General features: G+C 38.2%; 1 protein-coding gene and 1 long non-coding RNA gene across 6 annotated transcripts in view; one reads left to right on the forward strand and one right to left on the reverse strand.

Annotated features, from left to right (window-relative positions):
• The window catches only part of LOC309646348, a 400,408-nt gene that overhangs the window by 324,992 nt on the left and 59,155 nt on the right, over positions 1-16,261 (forward strand). The window lies entirely within an intron of this gene.
• SMG1 (SMG1 nonsense mediated mRNA decay associated PI3K related kinase) overlaps positions 1-16,261 on the reverse strand; it is a 96,138-nt gene that overhangs the window by 31,216 nt on the left and 48,661 nt on the right. For all 5 annotated transcript variants that reach the window (XM_082432543.1, XM_082432540.1, XM_082432539.1 and 2 more), the window contains 15 exons: positions 14,827-14,969; positions 14,473-14,674; positions 11,533-11,642; positions 10,707-10,854; positions 10,160-10,319; positions 9,273-9,393; positions 6,057-6,305; positions 5,452-5,736; positions 4,175-4,319; positions 3,573-3,711; positions 2,432-2,662; positions 2,150-2,327; positions 1,320-1,481; positions 542-759; positions 77-231 (listed from right to left, as the gene is read on the reverse strand). In XM_082432543.1, the coding sequence (XP_082288669.1) occupies positions 77-231; positions 542-759; positions 1,320-1,481; positions 2,150-2,327; positions 2,432-2,662; positions 3,573-3,711; positions 4,175-4,319; positions 5,452-5,736; positions 6,057-6,305; positions 9,273-9,393; positions 10,160-10,319; positions 10,707-10,854; positions 11,533-11,642; positions 14,473-14,674; positions 14,827-14,969 (2,646 nt within the window). The remainder of the gene's footprint in view (positions 1-76; positions 232-541; positions 760-1,319; positions 1,482-2,149; positions 2,328-2,431; positions 2,663-3,572; positions 3,712-4,174; positions 4,320-5,451; positions 5,737-6,056; positions 6,306-9,272; positions 9,394-10,159; positions 10,320-10,706; positions 10,855-11,532; positions 11,643-14,472; positions 14,675-14,826; positions 14,970-16,261) is intronic.

Below are 16,261 nucleotides of genomic sequence, written 5' to 3' on the forward strand. Positions count from 1 at the left end.
AACTTTATATGTATTTTACATTAAAAAAAAAAAAGAGGCAGCTATGTTTTTGGAGTGTAAGTATATGAAAACATACTTGCGTAAGGTATTGTTGTTCTGGACTCTCTTCACCTCATCTTCCAGCTGCTGAATTCGTCTCAGGACATACATGTGTTGCTGTAACAGAACTCCCAACCAGAGCTCATCCCAGAGAACAGTGACCCTGCGCAGCTCAGCCACGAGCATCTGAACCTGCACACACGGCACATCCAAATATGCTCATCTACAAATCTACACACAGCACAGTTCTGCAAACACTGGATATTGCAAGTGAAATGTGTGCATCTTGTTCATTATCCAATTAGAGAACCTTGATCAGTGATTCTATCAGTAAAGATTTATAAAACCAATTTTGGTTATTTTAAAAGCTTTACTCCTTGAATAATATTTCTGTAACAGTTTTATGGGTTTAGTTTTTAGGTGAGTTTTTTGGGGTTTTTTGGGTGGAGGGGTGGTTACAATAAAAATTTATTTTAAAACATATGAGTTGGTTTTTTTGTACCTGTAACACCATAGTTGGGTTTGCAGAGGACAGTTTATCTACAATTTTGCTGTAGCAATCCTGCATCATGGCTTGGTCTTCATTCAATCCACTTTTAGGCTCATCCTTATTGCTATCTTGAGAAGCAGGAGGACTTCCTCCCTCACATTCAGAAACCAGCAATTCTTCTCCTTGAATATTGCCAAGTAAAGTTGGAATTGCAGAGGAAAATTTATTTCCTAAAGTGAAATGGGAGAATAAGGTATAATTTGGATACTTCTCCCATGTGCATATGTTGAGTTAGGGAAAACATCAATAATGTATTTGATCCCAGAGCACTCATTTAACTAATTTTGCCTTCTGTGCACTAAGTTGACCAAAGATCATGGATATTCTGCCTTTTTACAAGTTCAGCTTCTATATTTATTAATATTATAAGCTAATAAAAGATAAATGGGGGAAAATATAATAAATGAGTCTCAACAAATAAAGTGTTCCCCCAGCCAGAGTCCAGAACTTATTTTCAATCCTTGTCTGCCAGTTAATTCAGCTCGGTGAACCTGAGATTTCTCCAAGCCTTGGTGGGTTACTGTGAGACTGAAGATATCGTGTAAAGCACACATCCTACTGCCAGACACGGTAGTTACTCAATAAATGGTGTTATTATTTTTACTATTATTATTATGGAAAAATTACAAACTCTATCAACTCTGGAACATAAAGCTTAAAAAATCTTACCTAACAAACGTTATTTGCAAACTCATTTATACTTAAAGTAGCAGTATTTAAAATTCCTTACCTGAAGCCTGTGATTCACTACTAAGCGATATGGTGCCCACTATTGCAGGATACAATATGAGATGTGGGGAATCTTGAGCCACACGGCAGAGAAGGTTACAAATACTTTGGCGCACATACACTTCAGGGTGGTTTAAGCGTGAGAAAAGTTGTGGAATAATTCCTTCAGGATAAGAAAGAAAAATACTTTAAAGTTATTAAAAACAGTCAACATGGTGGAGGCAAAAGGATAAAACTTGATATATGTCAGCATTAGTTCTAAGAACCTCAAATTTCTCCCTGTGATAGCAAAGAACCATACACAATAGTTCTTGATTTGCAAGTTTAGTTGGGGTACAGAGCTATAATCAAAATCCTAAGCAATTCAAAAATGTTATAGAGAAATATATTTTCGTGAGTGCCTGTAAAAGAAGGCAGAAACAGACAATTTTTTCAAAGGGTATATGAAAGTTTTTGAAACTTATTCTTACCACTCTCTCCAAAATTCCTTTTGTATATAAAAAGCTTCCGCCTCTCAGCCTTCCATTTCTCTGAAAGGTGGGAGGGAAGTGGTATAACAAGCAGTCCAGAGTGTCCTATGAACTAATATAGCTATTTCATAACACATTCAAATAGTAAACATAGAGGAACTTTTTTTTTTTGGCCACACCACTCGGCATGTGTGATCTTAGTTCCCCGACCAGCGATTGAACCCGTGCCCCTCTGCAGTGGAAGCACAGAGTCTTAACCACTGGACCTCCAGGGAAGTCCAAGGAACTATTATTTTTCAACAGTCTTATTATATTCTACCCAGAAATAATTTTTCCTGAAACATTTTATTTAGACTATCACCTCTCCATGGCGCAGTCGGTGTTGTTTCCAAGCCATGTTCCAGATACTGCCTAAGCTCTCCAGCATGCTTCACAAGCAATCTGAGCAATCGCAACGTGGCCATCACAATCACGTCGTCCGTGCTCTGCTCTGCTCTGTGACTTAAATGTAGCCGAGGGTCATCTTCATCTAAAGGAATCTAAGGATGAAAAACAAAAGGGAAAAATAAGACAATTCAGAATACTGTTTTCATCTACTAGAAATTTCAAATAAACTTTCCTAACAGAACACTGTGCTACCTACCTGACCAGCATTGAGTTTAAGGAAAGTAAAATATGCACTGCAAGATAGTTTGTACAGGCTGAAGATTCTATCTATAACTTTCCTCCACACTTTAATAACTCCTTCTGTTGCACTTTCATCGAGTTCTGAAAGCCATGGGCAGCTTGATATTAACTGACGCCAGATAACATCAACCATGTCATCTTCCTCATTATCTTCACTTTCTGTTATCTGAAGTGTTATATCTTCATCCTGAAGAAAAATAGGGCAAAAAAATTTGCTATTTCTGGGCACAAATTAAAAAAGGGAAAAAGGTACGTGATTTTCCTAATATATGCAAACATTTTCTCATTTATGACCAAAATACTCCACATTTAGTGTTATACATATTAAATCAATGTTACTATGCTTCTCTTTATGATATATTCACTAATGTAGCTAATGATGAAGGATATAAGCATTTAGCAAAGATCAGAGATTTTGATTTGGGGAATTTAAATGCTTCAGAGTTACAACATAATACTCTGCCTGCAGAGAATTACCTTACTCTCTCTACAGTACTGCACATGTACTTAACACCAGCTTTGACAGACACTGATATATGCTGAAGTCTAGAGCAAGAACTAAGTCAACACAGTTTTATCTCAGCAAATAAAATGCAAACTTCTAAAGTCTACAACTAAATACTTAATAGTTATAACATTCTAGAATTCATAGAACTTTGAGAGGGGAGGGAGTAAATCCTACAGACCATCTAGTCTGCTGGTTTTCAGCTATGGCTGTATAATTTAGAATCACCTAGTAAAACTTCAATAAACCCTCCCATCCCCAACACATACACAAACGTTCCATCCAGAATATGTGGAGAAGGGCTTAGACACTGGCATATTTTAAAAGCTTCCAAGCCAGTATTAAGAATTTCTGATCAGAAGAGCAATTAAAAGAGAAATCTACATAAAACAAACTTCACCTTTTTTAACAGGACCCTAAGGAAATGACTTGATTTCTCAAGAAATCACATTCTTCTTATTAGAAAAATACTTTAACTCACCTTCATCTTATCAAAGTTTCATTTGAAACAAAACATTTAATCAAGTATATGTGATTTAGAACAGTGAACTTGACACTATTTCCCCCAAACACTGTATCATGTTTTCCTTGCCTGAATCCCCGCTGGCCGACAAACAGCTTGACCAAGAATACCATATATTCTCTCTTTTTCTTCTTCGGTTATAGTGTCTGGGAGCAGATTCTGAACTTCAGATTTTTCTCTAGGCAGCAGACGAACACCTTCTCCCTGACTATAAAAATAAAACAAATCATCAGTATTTCAGCTACCGAAACTTCGCCATGTCAGCAGAGATTTTAAATCTCTAGTTTGTGGGCTTCCCTGGTGGCGCAGTGGTTAAGAATCCACCTGCCATGCAGCGGACATGGGTTCGATCCCTGGTCCAGGAAGATCCCACATGCCGCGGAGCAACTAAGCCCGTGTGCCACAACTACTGAGCCTGCACTCTAGAGCCCACGAGCCACAACTACTAAGCCCATGTGCCACAATTACTGAAGCCCACGCCTAGAGCCCGTGCTCCGCAGCAAGAGAAGCCACTGCAATGAGAAGCCCGCTCACCGCAACTAGAGAAAGCCCACGCGCAGCAACGAAGACCCAATGCAGCCAAAAATAAATAAATAAAATAAATAAATTTATAAAAAAAAAATCTCTATTTTGCAATGCATTAAATAAATTACACATTTCAACGTACATACCTAGCATTGTCAACCACCTTTCTGCCCCACCTGTAAGCCCAACTAGCCAACGCTGCCCAAGATTTGGCTACTTCAGGCGCCTGTACTGAAGATAGGTGATACAATTGTCCCAAAATGAAGTCAGGTTCTCCAACTCCAATATGTACTGCCATAGCGGAGAAAAAAATAACAATGTCACATTCATAAGTTTCTAATGGCATTCCCATTAACATTTTAGGATTTTACTATCTGCAAATAATAAGTTCTGTAACGTTATATAAGCACACATTTGTATTATGCTTTTCTAAAAGGCTAATATGTTGAAATGAATCACTCAGCTTCCCAAGTAAGCTTAAATTATCACCCTGTAAAACACATCAATGTCTTTCATGATACTGAACTTTACGAACAGTTCAGGTGTCAGATGTGTTCTAGAATGTCTTGTATTTTGGATTTGACTGGCCATTTCCTCACAATTAGATTCAGCTTAAACATTCTGGCAAAAATAATAGATAGGTGATGAGTATACAATTTCATTCAATCAAAGATTCATGACGTAAATATCTTTATTTCCAGTTTAGAAGTGAAGAAATCTCCTGCTATAGTGCCACTTGCCAATATGAAGATTTATAATGATCACAAGACATATCCCTTGTGAATAAAGACCGCTATAGTACATAGATTAGAATTACTTAGTAAGACCAATGTAAGTAACTACAATTCTAGGCTTCACAACAACAAAATGAACGACATGCACAAAATTCTCATGTTTCAGCAAAAAGGTTAGTTATCTCCCAATCTGTAAAACCTGGACAATGGTGCCTACCATAACAGGCACTCAAACACTGCATGAATTAACCACCCTATTTGTCGAGTACCCTTCTGTTACTAGCACTAGTGTCAGGATGTGAAACGTGAACCTTTCTGTAGTTTCTGTGCCCCACCAGTCAACGGGACCAGAGGCCACTATTCTGTATCTTTGTTGTTCCTCCTAGCATGAGGTAGAATTTTAGATATCATGGGCAGGACCTTACTGCCAGGAAAAAATCAAGGTCCATAAAAGCACCATGAACTGGGGAGGTGGGAAGTAAGGCCTGGGAGGCGGAGTTCAGTGACTTCCACAGTGGCATCAGATGCTAAAGAAATGTGCTTTAGTCACTTCTGGGCAATATAATATACTAAATTTCCACAGAGACAGTTTTTGTGGCCAATTATAGCCAGCCTCACACTGTACACTTTAAAATAGGGGGAAATAACTTCTAAAATTAGTATTTTAAAGCTAACCAAACAAATCCTACCTGTAGATTCGCTCTCGATCCGAGGATACTCTTCTTCCATTGTATTAACAGACGGTAGTTCAATTAGAGTGAGTATGTTTTTAGATAAAGTAGAAAGACCTGTCAAGTTCTGCTGCTGCTGAGCTCTGTAAACCTGTTTCAGCTGCCCTGAAATTTCCTTCCATTCTGCCTGGATCCATTTAGCCAATGTCAGAATTGACTTGGCAACAGCATGTTCAGCCTTGGCAGACTTGCAGAAAGATATGGCGCAGGAACTCAACATCTCCATTGCGTGTGTTGACTGGCCTATAAAAAATCAAAACACCAGCCCTTAGAAGCAAACAAATGACATTCTTTCAGGATAAAGTAATATTGTAAATTCAGTGATAATCAATGATCTCTGCAAACATTTCCTACTTTAATAAACAATAACAAAATTACCTCTTTTAAAAGCACCAAATTACAGAGGTAAGTCAATTACACATAACTTACTCTTCAGGACCCAAATTTTCTGCAACAGTTGAAAAAAATCAACTTTTCTATTATTGCCTTACACCATACACAGTAACATTCACACACATGATTTTTATTATAGTTGTGTATTAATCATAATTCATTTTACTAACCTGCTGTATATAGCAATTTGGTTTTTTCAATGTCAAGTTCAGGCCCCCATTTTTCATCCATTTGACCTTGAGTTGATAGTTTTTTAAAATGCTGGACCAAATCCTGGGCAGTGGTGGTCTTTCCCAGCTGAACCTCACTACACTGTGCCAGCAGTCTTGTTGCAAGTGACACATTCCCCCGTTTTCTAGCAAATTTTGCTGCTGTTAGACCTAATTCCATAAGATGGCTTCTAATTGGAATTGTTTGTTCTGGAGAGAAGAAAATGTTTTATTAGTCCTTGCCTGGTCTAATCCCAGATTGCACAGAAACATGGCCAAAAAATTTCTTCCCCAACTATTCCCTTCCCCACTACCTCCCTAAATAAAGATAATTCGTTTTTCATCATCTTTTAATCCCTAACAGCTAGCATAGTGCTTGGCATACAATAAACAATAAATGTTTGTTAAAATAAATGTATACAATGGAGTAGACAAAAGTAAAAATCGTTCAGTATAAGAAATTTAACTTTTTAGCTTCTGAATTGTTTTAGTAAAGAGCCTAAGCCAAAAGGTGGGGAATGAGGGTAAGGCCAGACCATCCCCCCTTCTTGAGTAAGTACCCTCTGCCCTTCTACCATGCCATTCTCTCCTGGTTTACTCCTACCTTTCTGAAGAACCTTTCTCAGTCTCCTTCTCGTCCACTACCCATCCATTATAATTGGTGTTCCTTGGGGTCAGTCCTAGGCTCTCTACTCTTCTCACTCTGCATACTCTCCCTGGACAATATCATCTGCTCCTGTGGCTTCCATTACCATACAAATGCTGATGACTCTTGAATCTTTATCTCTAGCCCAGACCTGACATCTGAGTCCCACCTGCCTACCAGTCACCTATACTCAGGTATTTCCAAGGCACTTTAACCTGTGTTACATGGAATCAGTTTTCCACCACCCTCCAAACCTACTTCCGTCTCTGTTTTCTCTTTCTCAGGTAAAGGCACACGATCAACTTGGCTACCTGAGCAGGTGCCTGGCAGTCATCTTAGCCTTTACTTTCAATCCTCATATCACATCTGCTTTTTTCTGTCCCTACTGCTACTAACCTTGGTTATCTTTAGCAGGGACTTCAGCCTAACTGGTCCCTCTGCCCCCAGCCTTAGCCTCTTCTAATTCATTCTCCCATCTGCAACTGAACTGATCTTACACAAAGGTAAATCTGAACACTTAACTTCCCTTTCATGCCTTCCCACTGTCCTTCCGATAAAGCCCCAACTCCGAAATTTGGCTTACGAGGCACTGATGCTTACACTGCATTCTAATCTCAATCTCATCCAGCTTCATCTCTTCCCATTCTCCCTTAGGCGAGAATTGAGAATTGAGTCATCTAAGAATCTTTTACTACTGTTGCTGGACTTCGCACATGATATTTTCTCTAACTAAATTAGTCTGCCTTCTTTCTCATCTCTACCCACCCTTGGTCTCAGCTTAAATGTTACTTCCTCCCCAAGTCCTTTTCTGATTCCTAGGATTAAATCGGTGCCCTTGTGCTATTTTAAGCACCATGCATGTGCACTTCCATTTAGCACACCATATTGCTGCTCCTTGCTTGATGACAATTTTCCCTGCTAGACTCCAGAATCCCTCTGGTCCTAGGAATGCAGAAAAAAGGCTTGTCTTGTTCACCATTACATCCCAACTTGTAGCACAGTACCTGGCACAAAGCACATATTTTGATAAACACTTGCTGAATAAAGAAAGAAAAGAAAAGTAAGGAGGAGTGAAGTTCTGTCTCCAAATGTAACTACTGGGTTACTGACTTTTTCTTCTCAGTTTTAAAACTTATTCAGTATGGGAAGGATGGGAAAGGAGATCATATTTGTATTCCTATTATATGCCATGCTCTGTGCTAGGGCTTTTATATACCTTGTCTCATTTCCTATAATCCTTACAAGAATCTCATGAGTGGGGCAACCCCCATAACTGAAAAGCAAAGCGACTCAGGAGTTTAATGACTTGCCCTAAGGTCCCTCGGTTTGCAAGTGTTGGGCTAAGGATCCAAACCCAGGTCTATCTGGCACTGAGGGTCCAAGTGAGTCACAGTTGCCAGTAATCACCCTGCACTACAAGTCCATATCCCAGCATTGGCTTACTTAAAATTTAATACTCAAATTTACTCGGTAACCCTAGCGACCACATTATTGACTAATTCTACAGAATTCTGGCAACTTTTCTGTATTAGAGCGAAAAGGAAATTGCTAACATCCCTTTAACATGACATTTCTTTCTTAAAAATGAGACCTATGAATATTGATACAAATACTAATTCTCTAACTATTCAATTGAAGCATTTAAAACATTCACGGTACATTGTATCTGACAAAGAATTTGAATCCAGAATATTTAAGTCTTATGACTTCATTAAAAATGGGTAAGAGTTGAACACTTATAAAATAAGATATACAATGGCCACTATTCAAATGAAAAGATGCTCAATATCATTAATCATCAAGAAAATACAAATAAAACCACAATGAGATACTATTATACATTCACTCCAGTGACTAAAATTAAAGACCCACTATAGCAAGTATGTAGATGTCAGAAGGAGTGTAAAATGTACAATCACTTTATAAGAAACTGTCGAACTATTTCAAAAGTTAAACCATATGACCCAACAATTCCAATCCTAGGCATTTACTTAAGAGAAAGGCAAATATATATCCACCCAAAGACCTGTACATGAATTTCACAGCAGCTTTAGATATAACAGCCCAAATTTGAAAACAACTCAAATATCCATCAAAGGATCAACAGATAAACAAATTGTGGTATAGTCGTACAATGTATATTCATACGATGTATATTCATACAATGGATGCTACTCAACTATAGGAAGGATGGCACCACTGACACATGGAACACAGGGAACCTTAAAAAATAAAATGCTGAGCAAGAGAAGCCAGACACAGAGCATACTGTACCATTTATAAAAAAAACTTTAGTAAAGACGAGTCTAATCTATAGTGATTGGAAGCAAATCAGCAGCTGCCCAAGACAGGACAGATGGGAGAAATGACTGGCAAGAAGCACAAGGAAACCTTTGGGGGTGAGATAAGTATGCTACATCTTGATTGTACTGGTGGCTACACAGGTGAAGAAATGTCAAAAATCATGAACTATACACTCAAAATGCGTAATTATATCTCAACAAAGCCATTTTTTAAAAAAAGCTAATTACCTTTTATTTTCTCCAACAAATGACTCTGATACATGGTATATCTTAATGCCTGCATCCACGGCCTGACATCATGCTGTTTACATGAACGCAAAGCTTCACTGAAGAGTGGGATAAGACAGTCCTGCCAGAGAAAAACCAAAACTACTTAATGTAAACAGGCTCCTTATATGACACCACAGGTCAGCTACTTCAGATCTACTACAGATTTATCTATTAAACGCTCCCCTTTCTTCACTGTATCTTCTAATCACAAGAGAAAACAACACGCTAAAGAGAAAAACCTTTGTTTTGCCAAAAGAAAAAACTTTTTTCAGAATATTAAGTCCAATTTATCATTGTACTTACCAATAAAGCAGCCACATTTTTATAAAAAAATAAACAGCTCATTTACTATAAAGCAGAAGCTAAGTTACAGAAAAACATAAAACTACTGCTTCATAAACAGATTCTCAAAGATTATTTCCCTTGGGAAGGGCCCATCTTTGGTTAAACTTTACCCTATTTGGAAGGAGGAGGCACAGTCGCTTCTTTTCAGTCAAATCTGAAATTTATATAATCTGGTATACATTTACGTAACCAACTCCTCTTCCAAAAATAAGGGAGGGAGGGAGAGAGGGAGGGAGGGAGAGAGGGAGGGAGGGAGGGAGAAAAAAACCTAAGCAACCAGCCATCCTTGAGATTATATGTCTTAGGCTCCATCTTCCTTACATACTTCTCCAATAAAAATTTGCCTGAAAATGGAATTTTAGATTTCTGGATTTACTTACTAGCTTGTCCAAAAAATGCTACAAATGCTATTTTAAAAATGTGAAAAACAGCCTTTGTTCCACACTAATGCCTATTAATGTTCAGAAGGATATCCTGGTTAAAAATACACATATACACACCTCTGTTGAAAGTCTGCTCGAAACTGTGTTCTCCAAAGCAGAAGAGCAATATAGCTGTAAGGTACTTAGAACTGGCAGAGACTGTGAAACCGTTAAAGTAGAAAGTCTCAGTGGCCCAATAGCTATGCGGCAGGTTTGCTTCAAGTACTTCACCATGTTTCTGAAAGAAAATATTTACTGCTAATTAATAAATAAGATTTTCCAACTTATAACCACTAAAGGGATAATAAGCAGTGTGATAAGATGCTACTATACTGGCATCCAAAGTGGGAGAAGAAAAAGGAACTGCCTGCTCTTAAGTAAAATGACACAAGCAAGTCAAGATATCAATATTAGCTTTTGGGGATATAAAACTTTTAATTTTACTTAGTTTCAACCTCTGTATATTAGCAAGCGACATTCACATATCATACGACTTCTACAACTAAAATGAAGCTATCATGACTAGCGCTGCAGTGATCTGGTAACTGTCTCACTCCCACCAATCTACACACATTTACCATATGGTACACATAATGCATATTTACCTTCTTAGGATTACACTTACTCAGTTATAGACTGCCACTTCTGATCTTGTTCTATGTGGTTTAAAGCAGTTGCCAAACAAACAGAACTTCTCAACAACTGAACTTCAATGGACTTCTGAAGTTCCCTTGGATCTGGACTTAACATGTTAGGAAGCAGTTTTTTCATATCTACAGAAATTGAATAAGTTCCACTAAGTTAATTCGCTTTTAATGTACAAGAGTAACAAGATACCTTGACAGTATTAAAAAACAATCACCAATGAATACCTCCTTTCATGTTTAAGTTCATATTTAAGTTCAGGCAGTTTCATATTAAGTTCAGACGCTATGATTAAGCATTTCTGATAGCTATATAAAAATACTTCACATAGAATAATACCTCAGACCTCTCAAAATGAGTTCAAAGACTCAAAAATCAGTAAGTCAACCTACTACTTAAAGGGGCAAACACTGAATTTAGCAAGTCAATGTTAACACACAAAATATTCATAATATTAACTTCAGTATTACATTTTACAAAATGCTCCAGTGTGACACAGAACTTAATTAATGAACCACATCAAGATGTCAAGCAAGAAAAATATTTAAACACGACTTGCACTTTTTCAAAGAAAATGGCTAGATAAATCTCTGTTACAGTAGCCTTTCTTAGTTTGCTTAATTTGAATTAAACTATTTTTCATTTGCTAAATCAAAGGTAAAGGGAACAGCCCTAATTTTTTGCTTCACACTCTGCCCCCAAAAATGTACAGAAAAACTTCCAGATTTTCCACTAAAATATACTAAGCCAAACATTTTAAACAACTTGTTCATTAAAATACTTAATTTTAAAATTATCTCAAATACCTATTTTTTCTTTTGATCCTCCAGCAAGTAGATTGATATTTTCTCCTGGTAACAATTCTAATTGCTCAGTACATTCAACAAACTCTCCAGATTCAAAACTGCTTAGTGATCTGTAATTAAAATATTGGTTAGCTTGTTTTACATTCTATCCAGCCTGTGGAGCCATTCAAAAATATAGAACAAATTCTAGAAAAAGAAAGCAGTTATACAGAATTCCTTTGATGAAAGTTCCTTCCACGCAGGCCACCATTTTATTTTTACTTTGAAGATGTGTCTACCATCTTAATTAGAGTGGCAAACTGGAAAGTCATAGCTACAGACATTCAGTTTAGCATACTCAACCCTCCATGTTTCCTTCCTCTTTTTGCAGTCTGTTATCCTTGGGGGCCCGACCAAAACACTAACAGTAGAGCTCTGCAGGGCAACTTCAACACCTAGTTCTCCCCAAGCTACCACTAAATTCCCTGCATGGCCTCATTGCTCACCTAAAGCGTAAGCCCCAGTAGGTCTCCTATTATCTCAATCTGATATCCTACTCCTGCCTTCTTTCATTGTTGGCCTCCCTCCTTCTCTCCCTTTTCCACTGTTTCCTGGAACCCGTTTCTCTTCTTTCAAAGGATTTTTCCTTCCCTTCTCCTCACCTCACCTGAAAATGGTACACCTCTGGAACTCCTTCTGATAGTCTGTAGCTTCAACGCCAGGATGAGGGCCTTACCCTCCTAGCAACCCACTGCTACTTCCAGATCTTTCACTCTGTTCCCATTCCTATTACAGCTGTTCTCCGACCAACAAGATGACTTACAGTTTCTCAATTTCCCTCTTTTCCATTAATCTCTCATCTTTTCCTGTCCCTCTCACTATGTCACCTCCCTTACATTTCCAGCACTGAATACAGCACTGGAAATGTACATCACTTGACTGTACCTGCTTCTACCTTAATAAACCCCAAGCTGGGATCAATGCAACCACCAGCTTCTCAGGTGAGCCATAATCACTTGGCACTAATGAACTGTCTTGGTGTGGTGACCAACACACTTATCATTCCTGCCACCACAGAAACGGCAGGTCTGCTGTGTCCCCACTATGCTCTACAGTGCCCTTGCACTTTCAGCTAATGACTGACACCTCAGAAAAGAAACAAACACAGACTTTCATTTTCTCTACCTTTACCCCCCAATCCACATGCACTCCCCAAACTGTATGTATCCAACTTTAACTGCTTTCCTTGAGGTACAGGAAAGGTGGAGTCCAGTTAATCCTTCAATCACTGTTCTTTACCCTGCTTCTTCAACCTGTCTTCTTATGGCTCCTTCCCCTAGGCTTAAAAGAACATTTAATCTCTCCAATATTTACAATAAACACACAGTACTCTGTTCCAGCCACAGCGTTCTTTCCTTGACTTCATTACCCAATTAACCTAACTAAAACTTTTCATTTTCAAGCTTCTCCACCACTCCACAGTATTCAACCTGGCTGCTTCTCCTTCTCTCTCTACAAAGCTCTTCTTGCTCAAAGTCTATGAAGTTCCCGACAAGGATGACTATTCCTGTCTGGTTCCTCTGCATCTCCAACATTGCCTTCCTCAGTGTCCTTGTGTTTTCTTCAGCAGCTTCTTCTCCCATCCCTTAACAAAGATGCTCAAAAGGACTCTGACCATGGCCCTCTTTCTTTTTCACTCACTCTTCTCCAGAGCATTATCTGTGGTTTGGTGGTTTATGAAGGCTCTGGAGTATAAAGAGTGAAAAAGAAAGAGGGCCTGTAATTATCACCTATATACTAATGATTCCCCAAATCTCTCTCAAGCTTAGGGTTTTCACCTTAGTTCCAAATCCAACTCTTAACTGCTTACTGAAGCAATCTTGTCTGCATGTTTCACGTACCTTAAACATACTTCATTGTTCTCTGTGTTCCTACTTCAATTAATAGCATCTGTTTTCCTCCCTCTACCTTTGCCCCACAGATAGATGGTCTACATGCGTCCACCCTAGCCCTTTACCTCCAGTCTCCTGACAACCCAGCAGAGTGAGCCAGTAAGTCCAATCATGATATGCCTCTCTTACTCAAATCCCACCTAAGATTTTCCACCTTATTGGGAATCAAAGTCTTTTTCAGAGTTCCCACCTACTTCTCTACCCTTATCTCCTATTATTCACTCTGCTCCAACCACAGTGGCTTCCCAGGCATTTCCAGAACACTCCAAGCCTATCATCCTTGCATCAGGTCTGTTTCAAGTCTGTGCTCAAATGACATCCTGATGGCATTCCCCTAGTCTGTGTGTCTCCTCCTCACTAGAAGGTCAGCTCCTCAAGGGTTAGAATTTGTGTCTGTCGTACACAGTGCTACACCCCAGTGGCTGGCACTCAGTACGTGCTCAGTGCAGAAACTACCCACTAATTCATTTACTCACTACAAGCTGAGCTCCTTGATGGTGAGGACAGCTAATGACCCTTATCATCCCAGCCAAGTGTCTGGGACACAGCCTGTACTCAAATTTCGAATTAAGAGATTAATAAATGCACAGAGGAATAAGGGAAAAACAAAAAACAAAAAATGGAGTTTAATTTACAAATGTCATAAACTCTGGCCTCTTTATAATAAATGTTTTTGATATATTCACACCTAATTTAGAAACAAAGCCATCAAACATTATCCTTTCTAAAGCAGTGACAAATTTCTCTTTATCTTCATTATGATTTTAGAACAGGCTCTGAGAATCAATACCAAATGACTGTTTCAACATAGAAATCTGTCTTCCCATTGCATGAATACCCTCCTCACCTCTAATGTTGGTTTTTCATTGTAGTCATTTTTAGAATGGCAGTATTATTAGAACTATAACCATCTTGCCATAGTAAATATGGACAATTTTAATATTTTTCTGCCATAAAAGAAGACTTTAAAGTTACTGAAAATTTGTTTAATGGGGTAAGAAATCCTTACTTTATGTAGTTGAAATCAGCTTTTAGGTTGAGAGAAGTACTGCTGGTACTCTTTTTCAAGTCATGGATAGCATTCTGCCATTCCTGTACTGCAGCCCAATCAGCAATTGAAATGTAGCACTCACACGCTTTATTTCCCAAATAATTTATAACCTCAGGAGAAGAGTCAGTTGGTTTGGACAGCACAGTTTTTCTGGATTCACCTGAGTGAAAGTATTTCATAAAATAGAGAGAGAGAGAGAGACCCAAAGCGGTTATAAATATTTCAAAGAGCAGAGAAATCTAAAAATATACAGTAAGATCATGAGCACAAACTATTTGACTACAACTTTTTATTTAAACCCTGAATGCTCACCATTCAAAGAATGTTTGGGGCTGGCACTGTTACGCCCAGCATTAGCCAATGTGAGAACAGATTTGTCGAAGCTGGAGATGCAGCAATCAACACCTGTCATGGCACACAGGTGCTCCTGGTACTCCACAGAGGCCTTTTCAAACCTTCAACACAAGTTCAAACAGTCTTATTTTTTAATTATCCACATATTTCATTTCTAAAAAAACTGGAAAGAATGAGTTAATCAATTGAGCTGAGACAATGAGTTGATTATTTTGTGTGGGGCTGAGCAGGCACAAAATTAGATCTCTTCCTCACAAAAAATGAAAATAAGTTCAAAAATCGTTAAATGTTTAAGAGACAGTATAAAATAACTAACAGAATATATCAGTATTTAATCTCAATGTGTGCAAAGACTAAATAGAAAAATAAACACAAGAAAAAAAATACATAAAGTTAACAGATCTAATGACATCATAATTTGAAACTTCTGGGCATCCAAAAATAAAAGGGACTTCCCTGGTGGCACAGTGGTTAAGAATCTGCCTGCCAATGCAAGAGACACAGGTTGGAGCCCTGGTCGGGGAAGATCCCACATGCCGCGGAGCAACTAAGCCCGTGCTCTAGAGCCCGTGAGCCACAACTACTGAGCCTGCGTGCCACAACTACTGAAGCCCGCACACCTAGAGCCCGTGCCCCGCAACAAGAGAAGCCACTGCAATGAGAAGCCCGCGCACTGCAGCGAAGAGTAACCCCCGCTCACCGCAACTAGAAAAAGCCCCCACACAGCAACGAAGACCCAACACAGCCAAAAATAAAAATAAATAAATAAATAAATTTATTTTTTTTAAAACATGAACATTAAAAACAAATTACCAATCAAGAAGTTAGATAGCATCAATAATCTTGGTGTATGATAAAATCTCACAGATCAATAACGAAAAAACCGAGAGGCCACAAAGACATAATCTATGTTTTTTAAAATCACAAATGGTCAATAACATATGGGGAAAGTTCTATTATTAATAAAGAAATGTAAATTAAACATTTTCACTAATATGGTGGCAGGGTTCTTGTTTCTCAGCAGCCCTCTGTATTCACAAACGTGCAGGGAAGGTGTTACTCTATTGTTAGAGATACAAATTGGAACCATCTTTTATGTAGGGTAAATTAGCAATAGTCTGTATCATAAGCCTTATGGTCTATAGCCTTTCTTCTAGTAAATCAACTTGTAGGAATGCATTCAAAGAAAACAATCACAAACATGAGCAAAGAATTAAGTGCCATGGTGCATTAAGATTAGTAAAAACATCATAAATAACCTTGCTGTCCAACAATAAGGAACGTTAAATTATGGTGCATTCCCAAAAAAAAGAAGAAAAAAATGTGTTGTTAAAAATCACATCGTAGAATATTTAACACGGCAAAATATTTTTTTAAATATTGCTGAGTAGGA

This window comes from Balaenoptera physalus (assembly GCF_965194825.1).
Source record: "Balaenoptera physalus genome assembly, chromosome: 16".
In the NCBI taxonomy this organism is placed as follows: Eukaryota; Metazoa; Chordata; class Mammalia; order Artiodactyla; family Balaenopteridae; genus Balaenoptera; species Balaenoptera physalus.